General features: G+C 43.0%; 1 protein-coding gene across 2 annotated transcripts in view; it reads left to right on the top strand.

The window, feature by feature from the left end:
- Nucleotides 1-16,720, top strand: part of myom3 (myomesin 3) — a 75,029-nt gene that overhangs the window by 39,003 nt on the left and 19,306 nt on the right. For both annotated transcript variants that reach the window (XR_010452347.1, XM_064945457.1), the window contains exons 10-18: nt 700-861; nt 3,316-3,457; nt 7,281-7,480; nt 8,195-8,248; nt 9,426-9,553; nt 12,224-12,407; nt 12,698-12,872; nt 13,180-13,301; nt 14,935-15,122. Coding sequence is in view for 1 of the 2 variants with exons in the window: in XM_064945457.1 (XP_064801529.1) it covers nt 700-861; nt 3,316-3,457; nt 7,281-7,480; nt 8,195-8,248; nt 9,426-9,553; nt 12,224-12,407; nt 12,698-12,872; nt 13,180-13,301; nt 14,935-15,122 (1,355 nt within the window). In the remaining variant the exon portion in view is untranslated. The remainder of the gene's footprint in view (nt 1-699; nt 862-3,315; nt 3,458-7,280; nt 7,481-8,194; nt 8,249-9,425; nt 9,554-12,223; nt 12,408-12,697; nt 12,873-13,179; nt 13,302-14,934; nt 15,123-16,720) is intronic.

Below are 16,720 nucleotides of genomic sequence, written 5' to 3'. Positions count from 1 at the left end.
AGGTGTCGAAAACGTTCCACAGGGACGCTGGCCCATGTTGACTCCAATGTTTCCCACATTTGCGTCAAGTTGGCTGGATGTCCTTTGGGTGGTGGACCATTCTTGCTACACATGGGAAAATGTTGAGCGTGAAAAACCCAGCAGCGTTGCAGTTCTTGACACACTCAAATCGGTGTGCCTGGCAACTAATACCATACCCTGTTCAAAGGCACTTAAATCTTTTGTCTTGCCCATTGACTATCTGAATGGCAAACATACACAATCCATGTTTCAATTGTCTCAAGGGTTAAAAATATTTTTTTCACCTGTCTCCTGCCCTTCATCTACACTGATTGAAGTGTATTTAGCAAGTGACACCAATTAGGGATCATAGCTTTCACCTGGATTTACCTCAGTCTATGTCATGGATAGAGCAAGTGTTCCTAATGCTTTGTACACTCAGTGTTAATTCAGGTGAATCTCCAAGAGCCTTCCCACTGGGCACAGACGTCAATTCAACATCTATTCCACGTTCGTTCAACAGAAATGACGTGGAAATGACATCGATTGAACCAATGTCTGCCCAGTGGGCTGTTTTTTGTTGCCTCAGCTTCTTTGTATTATTCGGATGCACGTCACTTGCTAGAGGGTGCTGGGCCCAAGAAAACTGCTATAAATGAAGTAGGACCCGCACACAGGAATGCCACCTCCCTCCCACAGGAGTCCAACTGCGCCAGTCCAGCAGGGTGGAGCTTCAGACCGCCCTTCGCTCCACTTCCCTCACCCTGAAGGGCGTGCACAAGGAGCAGGAGGGCATGTACATGGTGCGTCTGCGTACCTGGGAGGGGGTCAAAGAGCATAAAGCCTACATTTTTGTCAAAGGTAGGTTCTGGGATGTTTTGTGTGTATCTGTGGGTCTGGTGTGAGGTTGCATATTCCCTATAAACATTCACAATAGCAGCTCTTGAGTTTGGAGTGTTTCTAGTTTTTCTGGTGAAAATGTGGCCACCATTACTTTGGTGGCAGTGGTGAGATTTCGGTGCCAGCAGGGGCATTATACCAACATTTAGGCAATAATAAGAAAACACAATGCCAAGAGCAAGGCAGCTGCCAGCTGACCTGTTATGATCTTCAAGCAACTAGCCAACACTACAATACAAGTAGCTTCTTCCCAAAGTTGCCTGGAGGCCTTGAGATACATCTGGGTCCCACAGGTGTCTGTGGTTGGGTATAGCAGTAGTGTGTTTCGAAACAAACCTAACACTTCCTCACTTATTTGAAACCCACCAGATTCACAGTCACTTCACAGTCACGGCCACTGAATGTGTCATGACTCCAGTCACCCACACCTCCCCAACCCCTTGTCCCTCCTCTCTCCCTCATCCCCACCACTGCAAACTCCCAGCCAGAGTAAGACCTCAATATCATTAACAACCATTGCACTGCATTGTATTTTCTGTCTTATTAAAACATCTTGGTCCTTAACTCCTGCTGGAGTTAGTCATTAGGGAGTAGAAGTGGAAGTGGATTTTTTCTTTCTGAATTTGCATTACAAATGGGTGGTAAGAGAGAAGAGACAAGGGCCATGTTTGGTTAAGTCTTTTAGCTTATCAGAGGGAGGGAGGGAGGGAGGGAGGGAGGGAGGGAGGGAGGGGGAGGGAGGGAGGGAGGGAGGGAGGGAGGGAGGGAGGGAGGGAGGGAGGGAGGGACACAGAGGGACCTCTTCACCACCGAGTACAGCAAAGTAAAATTGCAGACTGAGGGTGTCTACTAGTTCAACATGGTCTCAATAGAACACGTCAAAATAGTGAGATGTCTGACATTTGACCGCAAGGACATTTATGAACAGTCATACTGATACCTAGGCAATTGGTCACGACTCATCGGCCTTAAAGCTGAGATCGAGGAAAAGTGAAATAGCGCCACTGGTCGCCCAAGGCACATTTGTTATTGTTTTGTTGAACAAACGGAAGAGGCGCACATCCAGCGGTGTGTTAAAATAAAATCACAGCACCTACTCCGCTGTTCTATGGCACGTGCAATGAGGTCTTTTGTTGTTGTAATATCGCAAACGGACGGATTCCAACTTCAATGTCTCACACTTGCAGCATAAACTGTAAGAAGGCTGGAAAGACATCTTGCCTGACATTTCCCTACTCTTGTGTTGGTACCAAAGCAACAGTCTCTCAAGCCTCAGAGAATAGAAAACGGGTCTAATACATGTCACATCTTATCTCTTTAATCCTCTTAACATAATTCCCTCGTTCCTTCTCTCTCCTATCTCTCTGTCACTATCTCTCTCTCTCTATTTTTCTCAGTCTCTGTTTAGTGCTCTCCTTTGTGCTGTCTTTATAACGAATGCAGATTTGATGACCTGTTAATCTCACCTCCAGACAACGCACCTTGCTTTCACATGGCTGCCATCTGGGGAGGGTTTAATTGAACTGCTGTGGATTACATTACCTTGCTGGCTTTTAATCCTCCCTCTCTCCCTCTCCTTTTTTTCCATCTCTATTTCCCTCTGCATTTTTCTCCATGTCCCTGTCTCTCTCTCCTTCTCTCCGTGTTCTTTCCCTCTCCAGCCTTTTATTCAATTTCAATTTAAGGGGCTTTATTTGCATGGGAAACATATGCTTACATTGCCAAACCAAGTGAAATAAATGATAAACTGAAGCGAAATAAACAAAACAGTAAACATTACACACAAGTTCCAAAACAATAAAGACATTTCAAATGTCGTATTATGTATATATGCAGTTTTGTAATGATGTTCAAATTGTTAAAGTACAAAAGAGAAAATAAATAATCATAATAATCACTGGTTGACTTTTTCTTGTGGCAACAGGTCACAAATATTGCTGCTGTGATTGTACACTGTGGTATTTCACCCAATAGATATGGGAATTTATCAAAATTGGAGTCGTTTTTTGTGAATTCTTTGTGGGTCTGTGTAATCTGAGGGAAATGTGTCTCTAATATGGTCATAAATTTGGCAGCTCAGTTTCCACCTCATTTTGTGGGTAGTATGCACATAGCCTGTCTTCTCTTGAGAGCCAGTTCTGCCTTCAGCGACCTTTCTCAATAGCAAGGCTATGGTCACTGAGTCTGTACATAGTCAAAGATTTCCTTAATTTTGTGACAGTCACAGTAGTCAGGTATTCTGTTTAGGGCCAGATAGCATTCTAGTTTGCTCTGTTTTTTAAAATAAATTCTTTCCAATGTGTCAAGTAATTATCTTTTTGTTTTCTCATGATTTGGTTTGGTCTAATTGTGTTGCTGTCTCTCTCCCCCTCCCTCCCCTCTTCTCACGCATTACCCATTCCCTCCCCTACTCAGATGCGTCTGCAGTAGTGTCCGGTGGTCCAGGCTCTCCTCTGGACCTGAAGGTTTCTGATGTACAAAAGGACTATGTCTTCCTCACCTGGGAGCCTCCCAGTGCTGATGGAGCCTACCAAGTGGAGGGTTACTTTGTGGAGAGGTACTTTTCGACTGTAACACCAGTGTTTCACTAGTGTATGCACCGTTATGTTATCCTAGGGAAATTGTGTTTCCATAGCTAGGGCTGACAGTGAGGACTTGTGAAGAGCCACTGCATAATCAAAACAATTACTCTGTGAGAAGGTGTTAACGTTCAGTTAGCCATTGTTATTTAAATGTGAAGAGGCCTTTAGGGCTTTGTATGAATACTGTAATAAGGACATAGGTTGAGGACTCGTATAACCTTTTCACACTACTGAGCCAAGCTGTAAGATCAAATAGTCATATGGATGAGTGATGGCCATGCGGCATAGGCAAGATGCAGTAGATGGTATAGAGCACAGTATATACATATGAGATGAGTAATGTAGGGTATGCAATCAATATATAAAGTGGCATTGTTTAAAGTGACTCGTGATACATTTATTACATCCAATTATTAATTATTAAAGTGGCTAGAGATTTGAGTCAGTATGTTGGCAGCAGCCACTCAATGTTAGTGATGGCTGTTTAACAGTCTGATGGCCTTGATGTAATAATACTTAAGATTTCCTGGGGTAACAATGTAAGAAATAATACATAAAAAAAAACTGTATAGAAGAACACGAAGCGAGGCGACCATCTCTGTTGGTGTAATTTTGATGGCATCGGAGAGGAAGGCAGACGTTTAATGCGTCCCGGAACGATTGTGTTTTTTTTTTGTTTATTTGCGTTGTTTGTAACTTATTGTTTTCCTTATTTTGTACATAATGTTGCCGCTACCGTCTTTTATGACCGAAAATAAGATGTCAGGACTGTGATTACTCACCACGGACTAGCAGAATCCTTTTTTCCTTTCACGACTCTGACGAGCCCGACGCGAAGGATATACTGCTTCCTCGGGAACAGGCCCAGATCCCTGTGATCTGCGTGAAGACGAGGCGGAGAAAAAGGGGCCAAAGTGCGGGCTGCCTTCGGAGAATTCATAGGCGATCGAATAAACCCCCACTTCCCTCTATTCTGCTAGCAAATGTGCAATCTTTGGAGAATAAAATCGACAAGCTACGCAGAAGATTAAACTACCAACAGGACATTAAAAACTGTAACATTTTATGCTTCATGGAGTCATGGCGGAATGATGATACTGTCAACATACAGCTGGCTGGTTACACGCTATACTGACAGGCTAGAACAGCTGCGTCTGGTAAGGCAAAGCACGGCGGACTATGTATTTTTGTAAATAACAGCTGGTGTACAATATCTAAGGAAGTCTCGAGCTATTGCTCAGCTGAGGTAGAGTGTCTCATGATAAGCACACTATCTACCTAGAGATTTTATCTGTATTTTTCGTAGCTGTTATCATACCACCACAGTCAGAGGCTGGCACTAAGACAGCATTGAATGAGCTGTATTCCGCCATAAGCAAACAAGAAAACACTCACCCAGAGGCGGCGCTCCTACTAGCCTGGGACTTTAATGCAGGGAAACTTAAATCCGTTTTACCAAATTTCTATCAGCATGTTACATGTGCAACCAGGGGGAAAAAGAAAAAAAAGAAAAAAAGAAAAAAACTCTGGACAACGTATACTCCACACACTAAGATGCATACAAAGCTCTCCCTCGCCGTACGTACATACCCAACCAGAAGCCATGGATTACAGGCAGCATCCGCACTGAGCTAAAGGGTAGAGCTGCCGCTTTCAAGGAGCGGGACTCTAACCCAGAAGCATAGAATAAATCCTGCAAAATACTCTGACAAACCATCAAATAGGCAAAGCGTCAATATAGGACTAAGATCAAATCATACTGCACCGGCTCTGACACTCGTTGGATGTGGCAGCGCTTGCAAACCATTACAGACTACAAAGGGAAGCACAGCCGAGAGCTGCCCAGTGACATGAGCCTACCAGACGAGCTAAACTTCTTCTATGCTCGCTTAGAGGCACCAGCTGTTCCGGAGGACTGTGATCACTCTCTCCACAGCAGATGTAAGTAAGACCTTTAAACAGGTCAACATTCACAAGGCCGCAGGGCCAGACAGATTCCCAGGACGTGTACTGCGAGCATGCGCTGACCAACTGGCCAGTGTCTTCACTGACATTTTCAACCTCACCCTGTCTGAGTCTGTAATACCAACCTGTTTTAAGCAGACCACCATAGTGCCTGTGCCCAAGAACACTAAGGTAACCTGCCTAAATGACTACCGACCCGTAGCACTCACGTCTGTAGCCTTGAAGTGCTTTGAAAGGCTGGCCATGGTTCACATCAACACCATCATCCCAGAAACCCTAGACCCACTCCAATTTGCATACCGCCCCAACAGATCCACAGATGATGCAATCTCTATTGCACTCCACACTGCCGTTTCCCACCTGGACAAAAGGAACACCTATGTGAGAATGTTATTAATTGACAACAGCTCAGCGTTCAACACCATAGTGCCATCAAAGGCTTCTAAACAGCTTCTACCCCCAAGCCATAAGACTCCTGAACATCTAATCAAATGGCTACCCAGACTATTTGCATTGCCCCCCCTCTCCCCCTCTTTACACCGCTGCTACACTTTGTTGTTGTCATCTATGCATAGTCACTTCAATAACTCTACCTACGTGTACATACTACCTCAACTAACCGGTGCCCCCACACATTGACTCTGTACCCCCCTGACTCTGTGCCTCCTGTACCTCCCCTGACTCTGTGCCCCCTGTACCCCCCAGACTCTGTGCCCCCTGTACCCCCCTGACTCTGTGCCCCCCTGTATATAGTCTGGCTATTTTTGTTTTACTGCTGCTCTTTAATTACTTGTTACTTTTATCTCTTATCCTTGTCCGTATTTTTTTAAACTGCATTGTTGGTTAGGGGCTCGTAAGCATTTCACTGTGAGGTCTACACCTGTTGTATTCGGCGCATGTGACTAATAACATTTGATTTGATTTGAACCTGGCCTGCTTACCTGTACGTTCAGTCTAAACGATAAGAGTTATCTTAGACATAAGCTATCTTTGTTGACTCCAAATCAACAAAACACAGCAAACCAAACTAAACTGTTGGGCCACAACTTATTCAGATGAGTGTGAGCAAATTGGATCGGGGAGATAGAACCCCAGCCAACTTTGATGTAATATCCATTTGGCAAAGCCCAAAGAAGATGGATGATATGTGTGATAATAATTCAACATGGAACACAACGTTAACTCAATCAATGCCCTCCCATAGGTAACAGGTGCTCACTAATCACTGAAGCTGATTGATGCGCGCGTGTGTGTGTGTACTTTCATCATACTTACACATCTTCTCTAGTTAGCATGCAGAGGGCACATTAAAATACTAATGTTAGGTCTCACTCTGATGTATTATATGATATATATATATATATTATATGCATCAGAGAAAGACCTAATATCAGAGAGACCTTGCCTTCCAGTCGCCTAGCAACACATACACAGCTTAATGTTCCCTCAAGCTATTTGCTTTCTTTGTTTGCTTTCCCAGGTGGCTTCTTGTTCAGTATTGATTTATCAGCATTCAACGGCTGCGTTTCTTCACATTTTCTTATAAATTAGTTGTGAGACTTGTTATTTTGAGGTTATGTACTTGGGTGGAAAAATGATTGTCCTTTGTTGGCTGAAATGCGTTTCTCTTTTAATGCAATCGAAAATGTTTACAAATGTATTTTATAGTGACAAAATTATATTCATGGAGAAATAACAAAATTGTGGAATGTTGAGCTATGAACTATTTTGAAAGTCATAAAGTGAAATCAATTTTTTGAAATCTTTGATCTTTTCCTTTCCCTTCTCATATGGTGTCTTTTTCTCTCGCTCTCCCTCCCTCCCTAATCATAGGTGTGACATTGGTAGTGGGCAGTGGGTGCGTTGTAATGACACCATTCAGAAGGCATGTCACTACCCTGTGAGAGGTCTGAGTGACAGCACCATCTACCAGTTCAGGGTGTGTGCCGTCAACCAGGCAGGTGTAGGACGCCCCTCTAAGGCCACCGAGCCTGTCATCACCACCGACCCTTTAGAACACACCAGAACTATGGGTAATCTGCACACTCAGATTTACACACACCGAACACATTCTGGGTAGAGGTCATTGGATAGAGAGAGACATAACATAGGCTAAATAGAATACATTGTGTGTGTGTGTGTGTGGTGGGGGCTATGAGACATAACATAGGCTAAATAGAATACATTGTGTGTGTGTGTGTGTGTGTGTGTGTGTGTGTGTGTGTGTGTGTGTGTGTGTGTGTGTGTGTGTGTGTGTGTGTGTGTGTGTGTGTGTGTGTGTGTGTGGTGGGGGCTATGAGAGAGAGAGAGAAACATAACATAGGCTAAATATAATACATTGTGTGTGTGTGTGTGTGGTGGGGGCTATGAGAGAGAGAGAGAGAGAGAGAGAGAGAGAGAGAGAGAGAGAGAGAGAGAGAGAGAGAGAGAGAGAGAGACATAACATAGGCTAAATAGAATACATTGTTTGTGTGTGTGGTGGGGGCTATGAGAGAGAGAGAGAGAGAGAGAGAGGACAGATGGGTGTGCTGGTCAGATGCTGTGGATCATTAGGCACAGATGAAGTACGGCCAGGAGGTTGGCTCGCCTCTGACTGTTTCCCCCAGCTCTCTCTCTCTACCTCTCTCTCTGCCGAGCCCTGGCATGCTGGCATCGTATGGACGGTTTCCTCCATGTTATCTACTCATTGTGCTATCATGCATTTCATTTCCTTCTTTCTCTCTCTCTCTCTTTTTCTTCTCAATCAGTTATCAAGGTGGACAGAGGTAGAGAGATCACCATCACCAAAGACCAGCTGGAAAGTGAGAAACCACATACATCATCGTTGTAGTACTATTACTAACAGTGGTCGTAGCTATGGCACTACAGCCTTTTCAATGGTATCCCCAGCTACTTACCCTAGACTGAATACTTACGATACTGTGCCACTGCACATTTCTGCTTTTCCCTTTGTATTCTTTTGACATTTGAAGACACATGTTCAGCAATTCTATACAGTTTAACATTACTTTTTTTGGGGGCGGGGTATGGAGGGGTATTTTGGAAACACAGTATAAGTGGAAGTGGAAAGTGATTTTTTGGTTTTGGTAAAACCATTATTTTTTTGGTGGGGTGTGGAAACAGTTAACTTCAACACTTTAATCATGGGGCAGAAAGAAAACATTGCAGTTTAAAATTGTAAATATTCATCTTCAGCACCACCCCAACATCAACATATATGAAAATGGCAAGTTTCTATGTTTTGCAGTAAAAAAATATTTGCGTTTCCAATGACATCATCAACCAATTAGCGGACAGGCAATGCCTACTAACAATTGGTCAAAATCACACAGTGCACACTGTTGTCATTGGAAACACTTATCTTTCACTCTCTTATTTTTACTACAAAACCCCAGTGGCAATTTTGCCTATGAAATTCAATATAACAACGTCATGTTTCTTCATATCATCCATCATGTAATAGCTTTGTGAAAGCAATGTCCTTTGTTCCATTAGGTGGACTATTCTCCATGGTGTCCTAGTAAATGCCTATTATAGCCCAGGGTAGTCAGCGTGCTTCTCTCTGAACAGGGATCATAACATGACCCTGATGTAGCTCAAAGATGGAGGAGGAGGCAAACACCATGGAAACACCAGGGAATGGTGTACTATTATGAAAAATAAAGCACTATCTCAGCCTCATAGACTGCCATACTCTCTTTTTCGAGGCACCCTGGTACAACTTTAGGTTTCAATGAATCAATAACTGTGTGTGTGTCATGACAGTCTGTGCGTTTCTCATAAAAAAAACATGTTATATCTGACCCTTGCTTGGTCATGTGATACAATGCTCTGGGTCTTGTTTAGCAGGGTACACCGTAGCAAAACTATTTGCAATGGAAAATAGTCCCCGTCTCAAAATGTTTTCTCCTTCTGACCATGACCCGGTTGTCTTTACTGTCTACTAAAGCTATCCTCCCTTCTTCCCTCTGACCTTAGGTCAGATGAAAGTCCCATTCCCTCCCACTGGTGTCCATGCCTGTGAGATGAGTGACAACTACGCCGTGCTTAGCTGGACTGAGCCGGAGCCCAGAGGCAAGGAGCAACTTACCTTCTATGTGGAGCGGGTGAGTTAAGGCCTGTGCTCCTACTCATACACACAATACAGAGAAACACACACACACACACACCAGCTACCCTCAACCCGGCCATCTTAGTGTGTGTAGCGTCAGCCCGTCGCTGCCCACAGACCTGTTTCACTGTTGTAGACTCGGAGCCAAATGAATGAAGAGCTCTGATCACTATGATAATTAAAGATTAAAGGGGCGGGGAAAAACACTTGTACGGTTGCCGGTGTCAGTTTAGGTGGGCATCGGTGCACTCGTTAAAAACTGAGAGGCCTTGAAGTTGCTCTCCTGTCGCTAGTTAATTTGCGTTCTCATGAACTAACAACAAACGTTCCTCTGATGTGCAAGGAATGATTCCAAGAGACCATTCCCTTCATGTCAAATAGAACTTACCCAGAACGCGGTTACCATGTTCTCAGAACTTAAGATATGTATACAAAACATTAGGAACACCTGCTCTTTCCCTGACTGACTGACCAGGTGAATCCATGAGAAAGCCATGATCCCTTATTGATGTCACCTGTTACATCCACTTCAATCCGTGTAGAGGAAGGGGAGGAGACAGATTAAAGACGGAGTTTTACGCCTTGAGGCGATTGTGTATGTGTGACATTCAGAGGCTGAATGGGCAAGACAAAATATTTTAGTGTCTTTGAACGAGGTATGGTAGTAGGTGCCGGGCGCACTGGTTTGAGTGTGTCAAGAGCTGCAGCGTTGCTGGGTTTTTCCATGCGCAACAATTTCCTGTGTGTATCAAGAATGGTCCACCACCCAAAGGATATCCAGCCAACTTGACACAACTATGGGAAGCATTGGAGTCAACATGGGCCAGCATCCCTGTGGAACGCTTTTGACACCTTGTACAGTCCATGTCCTGACGGAAGGTGTTCCTAATGTTTTGTGTATGTTCTAGACACATTTCATTGGAACGTTGCAAGATATTTAGGTGTCCAGTTTTCTATGGTGAGGACAATATTCCATCAAAGTCCCACCAGGAATACACATAACATAAGATGTTCTAGACAAGTTAAATGAGAAATGTATTACACATCACATATTGATGCCAAGCCAATCAAGGCCCTGATTGGTGAACCACTGACCCATTCATAGCTCTTGTTGGCAATGTTAGGGATACTCACTCACACCGGTGCTTTTAACATAGTGTTTTCAACTGACACATTTAACACACATGATTATATTGTGCATGTTCATTTATACAGTAATTATTATTCAACATGTCCTAACCTGGGATTTGAACTCACAACCTTAGTTCACAGTACTTCGATCTTCCCGATGCGCCACCATGTCCGTGTCAGGTGTCAGTTAGTCTGATTATTCTCTCATCCTTGAATTTATTGACTTATTTCAGCGATTTAAAGGCTTCCTGTATAGCTGTCTATTATTAGTGGGGTATATTAACATACTCACATATTAATGGCCTGTTTTAATGATAGCACTGAATCACTATGATCAATAAAATGTTTTCTTGAGTGTACTTTTAACAGAGCTGAGATTTACTTCAAAGTGTATTCACCAAACCGGTTGTTTCAGATCTACACAAGTGCCTAGGGGGGAGGATTTGGGTTTGGTCTGGCCAGGGCCTCTGGCCCAAGAAGCACATGCCCTAAAGATATCGAAACGTTGATGGAATACTCTCCTAACCCTCAAACTGGACACGTTAATGTTCTTGCAATGTCCCATAAAACACATCTAGAACAGTAATGTTGTATAATCTGATAAATTCTGTTTGACATTAAGGGAATGTTCTCCTAACCTTAACACCAAAACATGCTAAAACGTTTCTCACAAGGTTTTAGCTAACATAGATAGAATGTTCCCCTAACTAACTGAAAACTGGACATTGCCCGTAACATTACAAAAATGTTCTCTCTTCCCATAATTGTTAGCTGGGTCAAAGCTCTCTCTGGGCTTTGAGGGTGATTAAAAGCATCTCTCTTGGTTTTCTAGGTTCACGGTTGTGAATTAGCCACAGTTTTGTTCTGGTTTAGTTTTAACGTCAAGGAGGTTTTATAGTACAGGTTGTGGGTGTGTTCGTACATGGCCACCAAACTATAAAGGACACAAGTGTTCCTATTTTGATGAATGTCTTACAATGACTAAAGTTTGTCAAAGTCCTGGTTTATCAAAGTCCTGGGGGGGGGAGGAATCATTAATTTTACATCTCCCCCAAAGTGCCCCAGTTCTTCAATATCAACCAGGACTCTGCATACTAGATGCCCAACAGCTTGCAATTGCAATAATGAGAAGAAAAGCGGCAAACTGCCACAGGAAATTGCTTTATTGGACTTTTATAAGTAACTCTGTAATAAAACTGTCCAATCCATCAAAACCATCTGCAATTGCCAAGATCTCCCGCTTCTGTTCTGCCCAGGAATATTCAAATATCCTCAGCTCGCCCTTGGGCTTGCGCTATATAATCGCTGATCTCCTTTTAAAGACTGGGTTTTATTCAAATGTACATTTTAAAAAGGACTTAAAGATATGGGAGTCAAGTTAATGGAGCAGAAATGAGAAATAATGGTGAGAAACATTATTGATTAATCACTGTGTGTATGTCTGTCTTTCTGCCTACTTCTCTTTTCATCTACCTCTGTGTCTCTTTCTGCCTGCCTGTCTCGCTCTCTGTTCGTACTTCTTTCTGTCCATCAGTCCATTGCAGGTAAAAACAGCTGGCAGCTGGCCAGCATGGACATCACGGTGGGCTCTCCCAGGTTCCCCATGTTTAACCTACAGAAGGGGAAGTCCTACTGCTTCCGGGTGCGCTCCGTCAACAAGTTTGGCGTGAGCGAACCGTCAGAGCCGAGCCCGCCAATCTCACTGGGACAACCCCAAGGTGAGGGAGAGGGACAAACATATTATTTCTTTAATGTTATACTAGTTCCATTGATATGGATTTGTGTTTTCTCTTCTAAAAAAAATAGTTCTAGGGTTATTCTACAGGGACAGTGGTTCTTTCATCCAGGTTGGTTCTTCCTTCAGTACCTTCTCTATGGAAGATTCTTTTTTTTAAACAGTTCTACCTTGAACCATAAAGGGTTCTCCTACAGGGATGGCTTCAGATATGAAAATAAAAACATTCTAAGAGTGTGCCAATCAGCTGAGCTCACTGTGTTATCCTGTTAGCTGCTCCTGCTCCAGCCACTTCCGTCTTGGCCATCCGAGACACAGATTCTGCTGTCCTGCTTCAGTGGCAGGAGCCCAAGGAGAAAGAGGGCATTCTGGGATACTACCTGTACTACAGCGAGGCTGGGAAGCAAGAGTGGAGGACGGTCAACAACAAACCAACCACCAACACCAAGTACAGTACTGAACTCACTGTGCCATTTAAATGAACTGAGCTCCTCTTTTTTGAAAGCTGTTTATATTGTGCATTGGATAAATGTTGTAGTTCTTATTGCCACTAATTCTACAACAGAACATGATTGGACAGTTTCCAGGACACAGATTAAGCCTAGTCCTGCTCCATTACCATTTCCAGTTAAATTGCTTTTTAGTCCATAGAACCATCCCAATGTAGAAAGAAATGCTTAGGCATTAGGGCTATATGAATAGTCAAATCTGACATTGCATCACCTAGGCCTAAATGTATTGTTTTTTCCTCTCAGGTTTACAGTCCATGGTCTGAAGTCAAAGAAGGAGTATGTGTTCAGAGTGAAGTCTGTGGGGCGAGCTGGGAACAGTATCTACTCAAACGAGTCTCCCCCTATCCTGGTGAAAGCAGCACTCAGTGAGTACCAGACAAAAAAACTGCGGACTGACCCACAATGTTGGACATGCTCCTGGGATATATTCATTAGGGCAAACTGAAATAATGAAACAAATAGAACTAGTTCAGATAGTAGCCCCCCCCCGTCTGTTTTCAACGAATCACGGAATAGTAATTAACTAGGAAGTCAGGGCACCACGGACAAATTTTGTTTTTAGAATGTCAATTTCACGAACATATCATATCTTATCGATTACAGTCTTCAACTAATGTATTATTACATCAGTCATATTCTGAATGTCGCAAACCCTTGGATATCTGCACGAACTCTAGCATAGATCATGAGTCAGCGATATACAAATTGGCTTAATTATTTATTTACTAACTTAATCACAGAATTACATAAACACACACACACACAATAGGTCATAAATTGGTTACTGACATGATAGAAAAGTCCCTAGTGGGCTAAGCCGATATGGCAGCTTGGTAAACAAAGGAAAGGGGTGGGAACAGTTCAAGAGCGGGAAGCTCTGAGAGGATTCACTGTTATACAGTTGATAACTACACTCATAGAAATTGCTAATACTTTGAACATGAACAACCACTCATTCAAAATGAAATTGCAAATTTCATATTTACGAGTGTATGCCTTTGCTGTCCCCCTCTGCGATCGCTGGTCCATCTGCTGGATAGTCAGTTGACAGAAAGCCTCTGGTTTGTCCACCAGAGATCAATGGCTGTTGTAGGCTGTTATAATGGATACTTCAGAGTACCATTTGGAAATGTTCTCAGATCGGATGCGTTTACCAGACTAAAGTATTTAAACAGCTGCAGCTTGAATAATTGTTCTTTAGTTTGTAGATTTCTTAGCCATTTCAATGTGGGAATGATCTCCATTGTTCTCTGGTCTTGTCCTTTGGTAGAGTTGCCAACCATTTCAACATGAAGCGACGGTTTCCATGTTTTCTGGTCTTGTCTTGGAGTTGTAGTTTAAACCACTTCACACACCCTCAATACTCCATGGCAGCAAAGAGAGTTTCTCCCAGGAATTTATGACCATTGTAATACCTGTGGTGGGCTTCATCAATCTATTCCTGATCTCAATTCACCATTAGTTCATAACAGCCTCATGAACCCATTACAAGATGACAGGTATTAGATCTAATGGGTAGGCTCCTGATTTATTTTGGTTTGTCCACGAACACAGTGAAATACATAGACTTGTGATGAGGCAGGAACCTGATCAATAACTGCTGACCCCTCTCACTGCTGTCTCACTCTATAATAGCATGTCTGATAATAATAACATGCACTCTGCAGGCTGCTGCATTGTAATGACTGCTCATTTTAGCTGCCACTCACAGTGATGCCAGATTCCATATCTGGACTCGGATCAGTTGATGTTATGGCTGAAATCCAGGACTTTGTGTCTGGAACCCTGTGTGGCCTTACATTAACTGACCTGATACATGGAAGTGGCCAGAATAGAATAGAATGGAATACAGAAGAATAGAAGCTGATTAGCTATTTATTCAAAACACTATCCATCTAAACTATCCAAATGCAATACTTTTTTTGTTGGTCTCTGGGCAGGCTGAGGAAAAGTATAGCATGCCCAAACTTTCTTTTCAAATACATCTCCCCTTCCCAGTTGCCCCATCCCCTTCCTCTGCCATCGCCCTGCTGCTCTGCACTGGCTCGGAGATGATTCTCACCTGGAGAGCCCCTGCTAACAACGGAGGAGACCCTGTACGAGGCTACTACCTGGACCAGAAGGACAAAGAGCTGGACGCCTGGAGAAAGGTCAACACCAAGCCTGCCAAGGAGAGGCAGCACACGGTGAGGAAGGATCTGGTGCCAGTACCCAGGTGTCAGTGCTGTTAGAATGTTGGGTCACATTTGACAAAGGCCCTTTATCAGAGTAACGTTAAGTAAGGGATAAACGCTGATGCTCTGTATATTATCTTGTAAATAACTGACAGAGAAAACAATACAGAAGCAAATATTTATTGGTAGAAATTACATGTTTTCATTGATATTTTAATTAAAATCGTTATAAAATTATAAAATCATTATTTTCATCCTCCCAACAAACCTAGTCATTAGTTCGATCGGTTAGGCAGCCAACATAGCAGGCGGAACAAACTTCTGAGCAGAGTTCCCACATCCGGTTTTCAGAACATCTGGTTGTTGGCAACTCCACTAAGGCTAGGTTGCCAAAGACATGACCCAGTTGTCCATTCTTTGCAATTTTGCCTGGCATTGAAGAGTAGCTTTGTCCTAAAGGAGACACTGTTCTTTACAGTAGAGGAGATCGCATTGCATATCAAACACTAGGCTAGAAGCTACTGTGGCTAAATAGTTAGTTGCTAGCAAATCTGCAAATCTGCCAATATGACAAACAAATTCAACAATACCAGTTGCTGAAAACAGCTGGTCAAACTACAAACACGTGGGAGGATTTGAAATCATAGCTTCAACTGCGTCATGAAGAACAGGAGAAATTAATGTCCATCACTCACCACGTTAGGTCATCAGATGCTGCAAAAGAAATTCTATGCAAAAGTAATGATATTGAGCGAGCTAAGTTTTCCCTCGCTTGACCTGCGTTTACACTGTATCCTATTTCGGTTTGCATGGTTGTTGTTTTGGCTCTCTGTAGCAAGTATGGCCCGCATGGTGCAGTGGTTTAGAATGGGAAAAAGGCGCCTATTGTTGGAACTACTTCAGAGGTGTCCTATATCTTTTCCAACTGTCCTGTATATCTACATGTAATGCCCACTCTTGTAACGGCTATCGTTGGTGGTAGGAAGAGTGGACCAAAGTGCAGCATGGAAAGTGTTCATGATTCTTTTAGTTCAAAACCACTCAAACAAAAACGAAAGCGCACAGTTCTGTCTGTGTCATGCCCTGGTCTTAGTATTTTATGTTTTCTTTCTTTATTTGGTCAGGCCAGGGTGTGACATGGGTTTTGGTATGTGGTGTGTTTTGTCTTGGGGTTTTTCGTAGGTATCGGGATTGTGGCTTAGTGGGGTTTTCTAGCATAGTCTATGGCTGTCTGAAGTGGTTCTAAATCAGAGGCAGGTGTTTATCGTTGTCTCTGATTGGGAACCATATTTAGGCAGCCATATTCTTTGAGTGTTTCGTGGGTGATTGTCCTTGTTCCTGTCCTTGTTTATGTCTCTGTGTTACTTTGCACCAGTATAGGCTGTTTCGGTTTTCACATTACGTTTATTGTTTTTGTATTGATTCGTGTTTCCATTGTTTTATTAAACATGAATCTTAATAGCCACGCGGCATTTTGGTCCGACTCTCCTTCACCTAAAGAAAGCCGTTACAGTCAGGCAGAAACACTAAACAGAAAACAAGATCCCACAAAATCCAAAAGGAAAATTACACCTTATATGTGATCCCCAATCAGAGACAACAATAGACAG

This window comes from Oncorhynchus masou, chromosome 29, assembly GCF_036934945.1.
Source record: "Oncorhynchus masou masou isolate Uvic2021 chromosome 29, UVic_Omas_1.1, whole genome shotgun sequence".
Lineage (NCBI taxonomy): Eukaryota > Metazoa > Chordata > Actinopteri > Salmoniformes > Salmonidae > Oncorhynchus > Oncorhynchus masou.
This window is presented reverse-complemented; position numbering and strand designations above follow the sequence as displayed.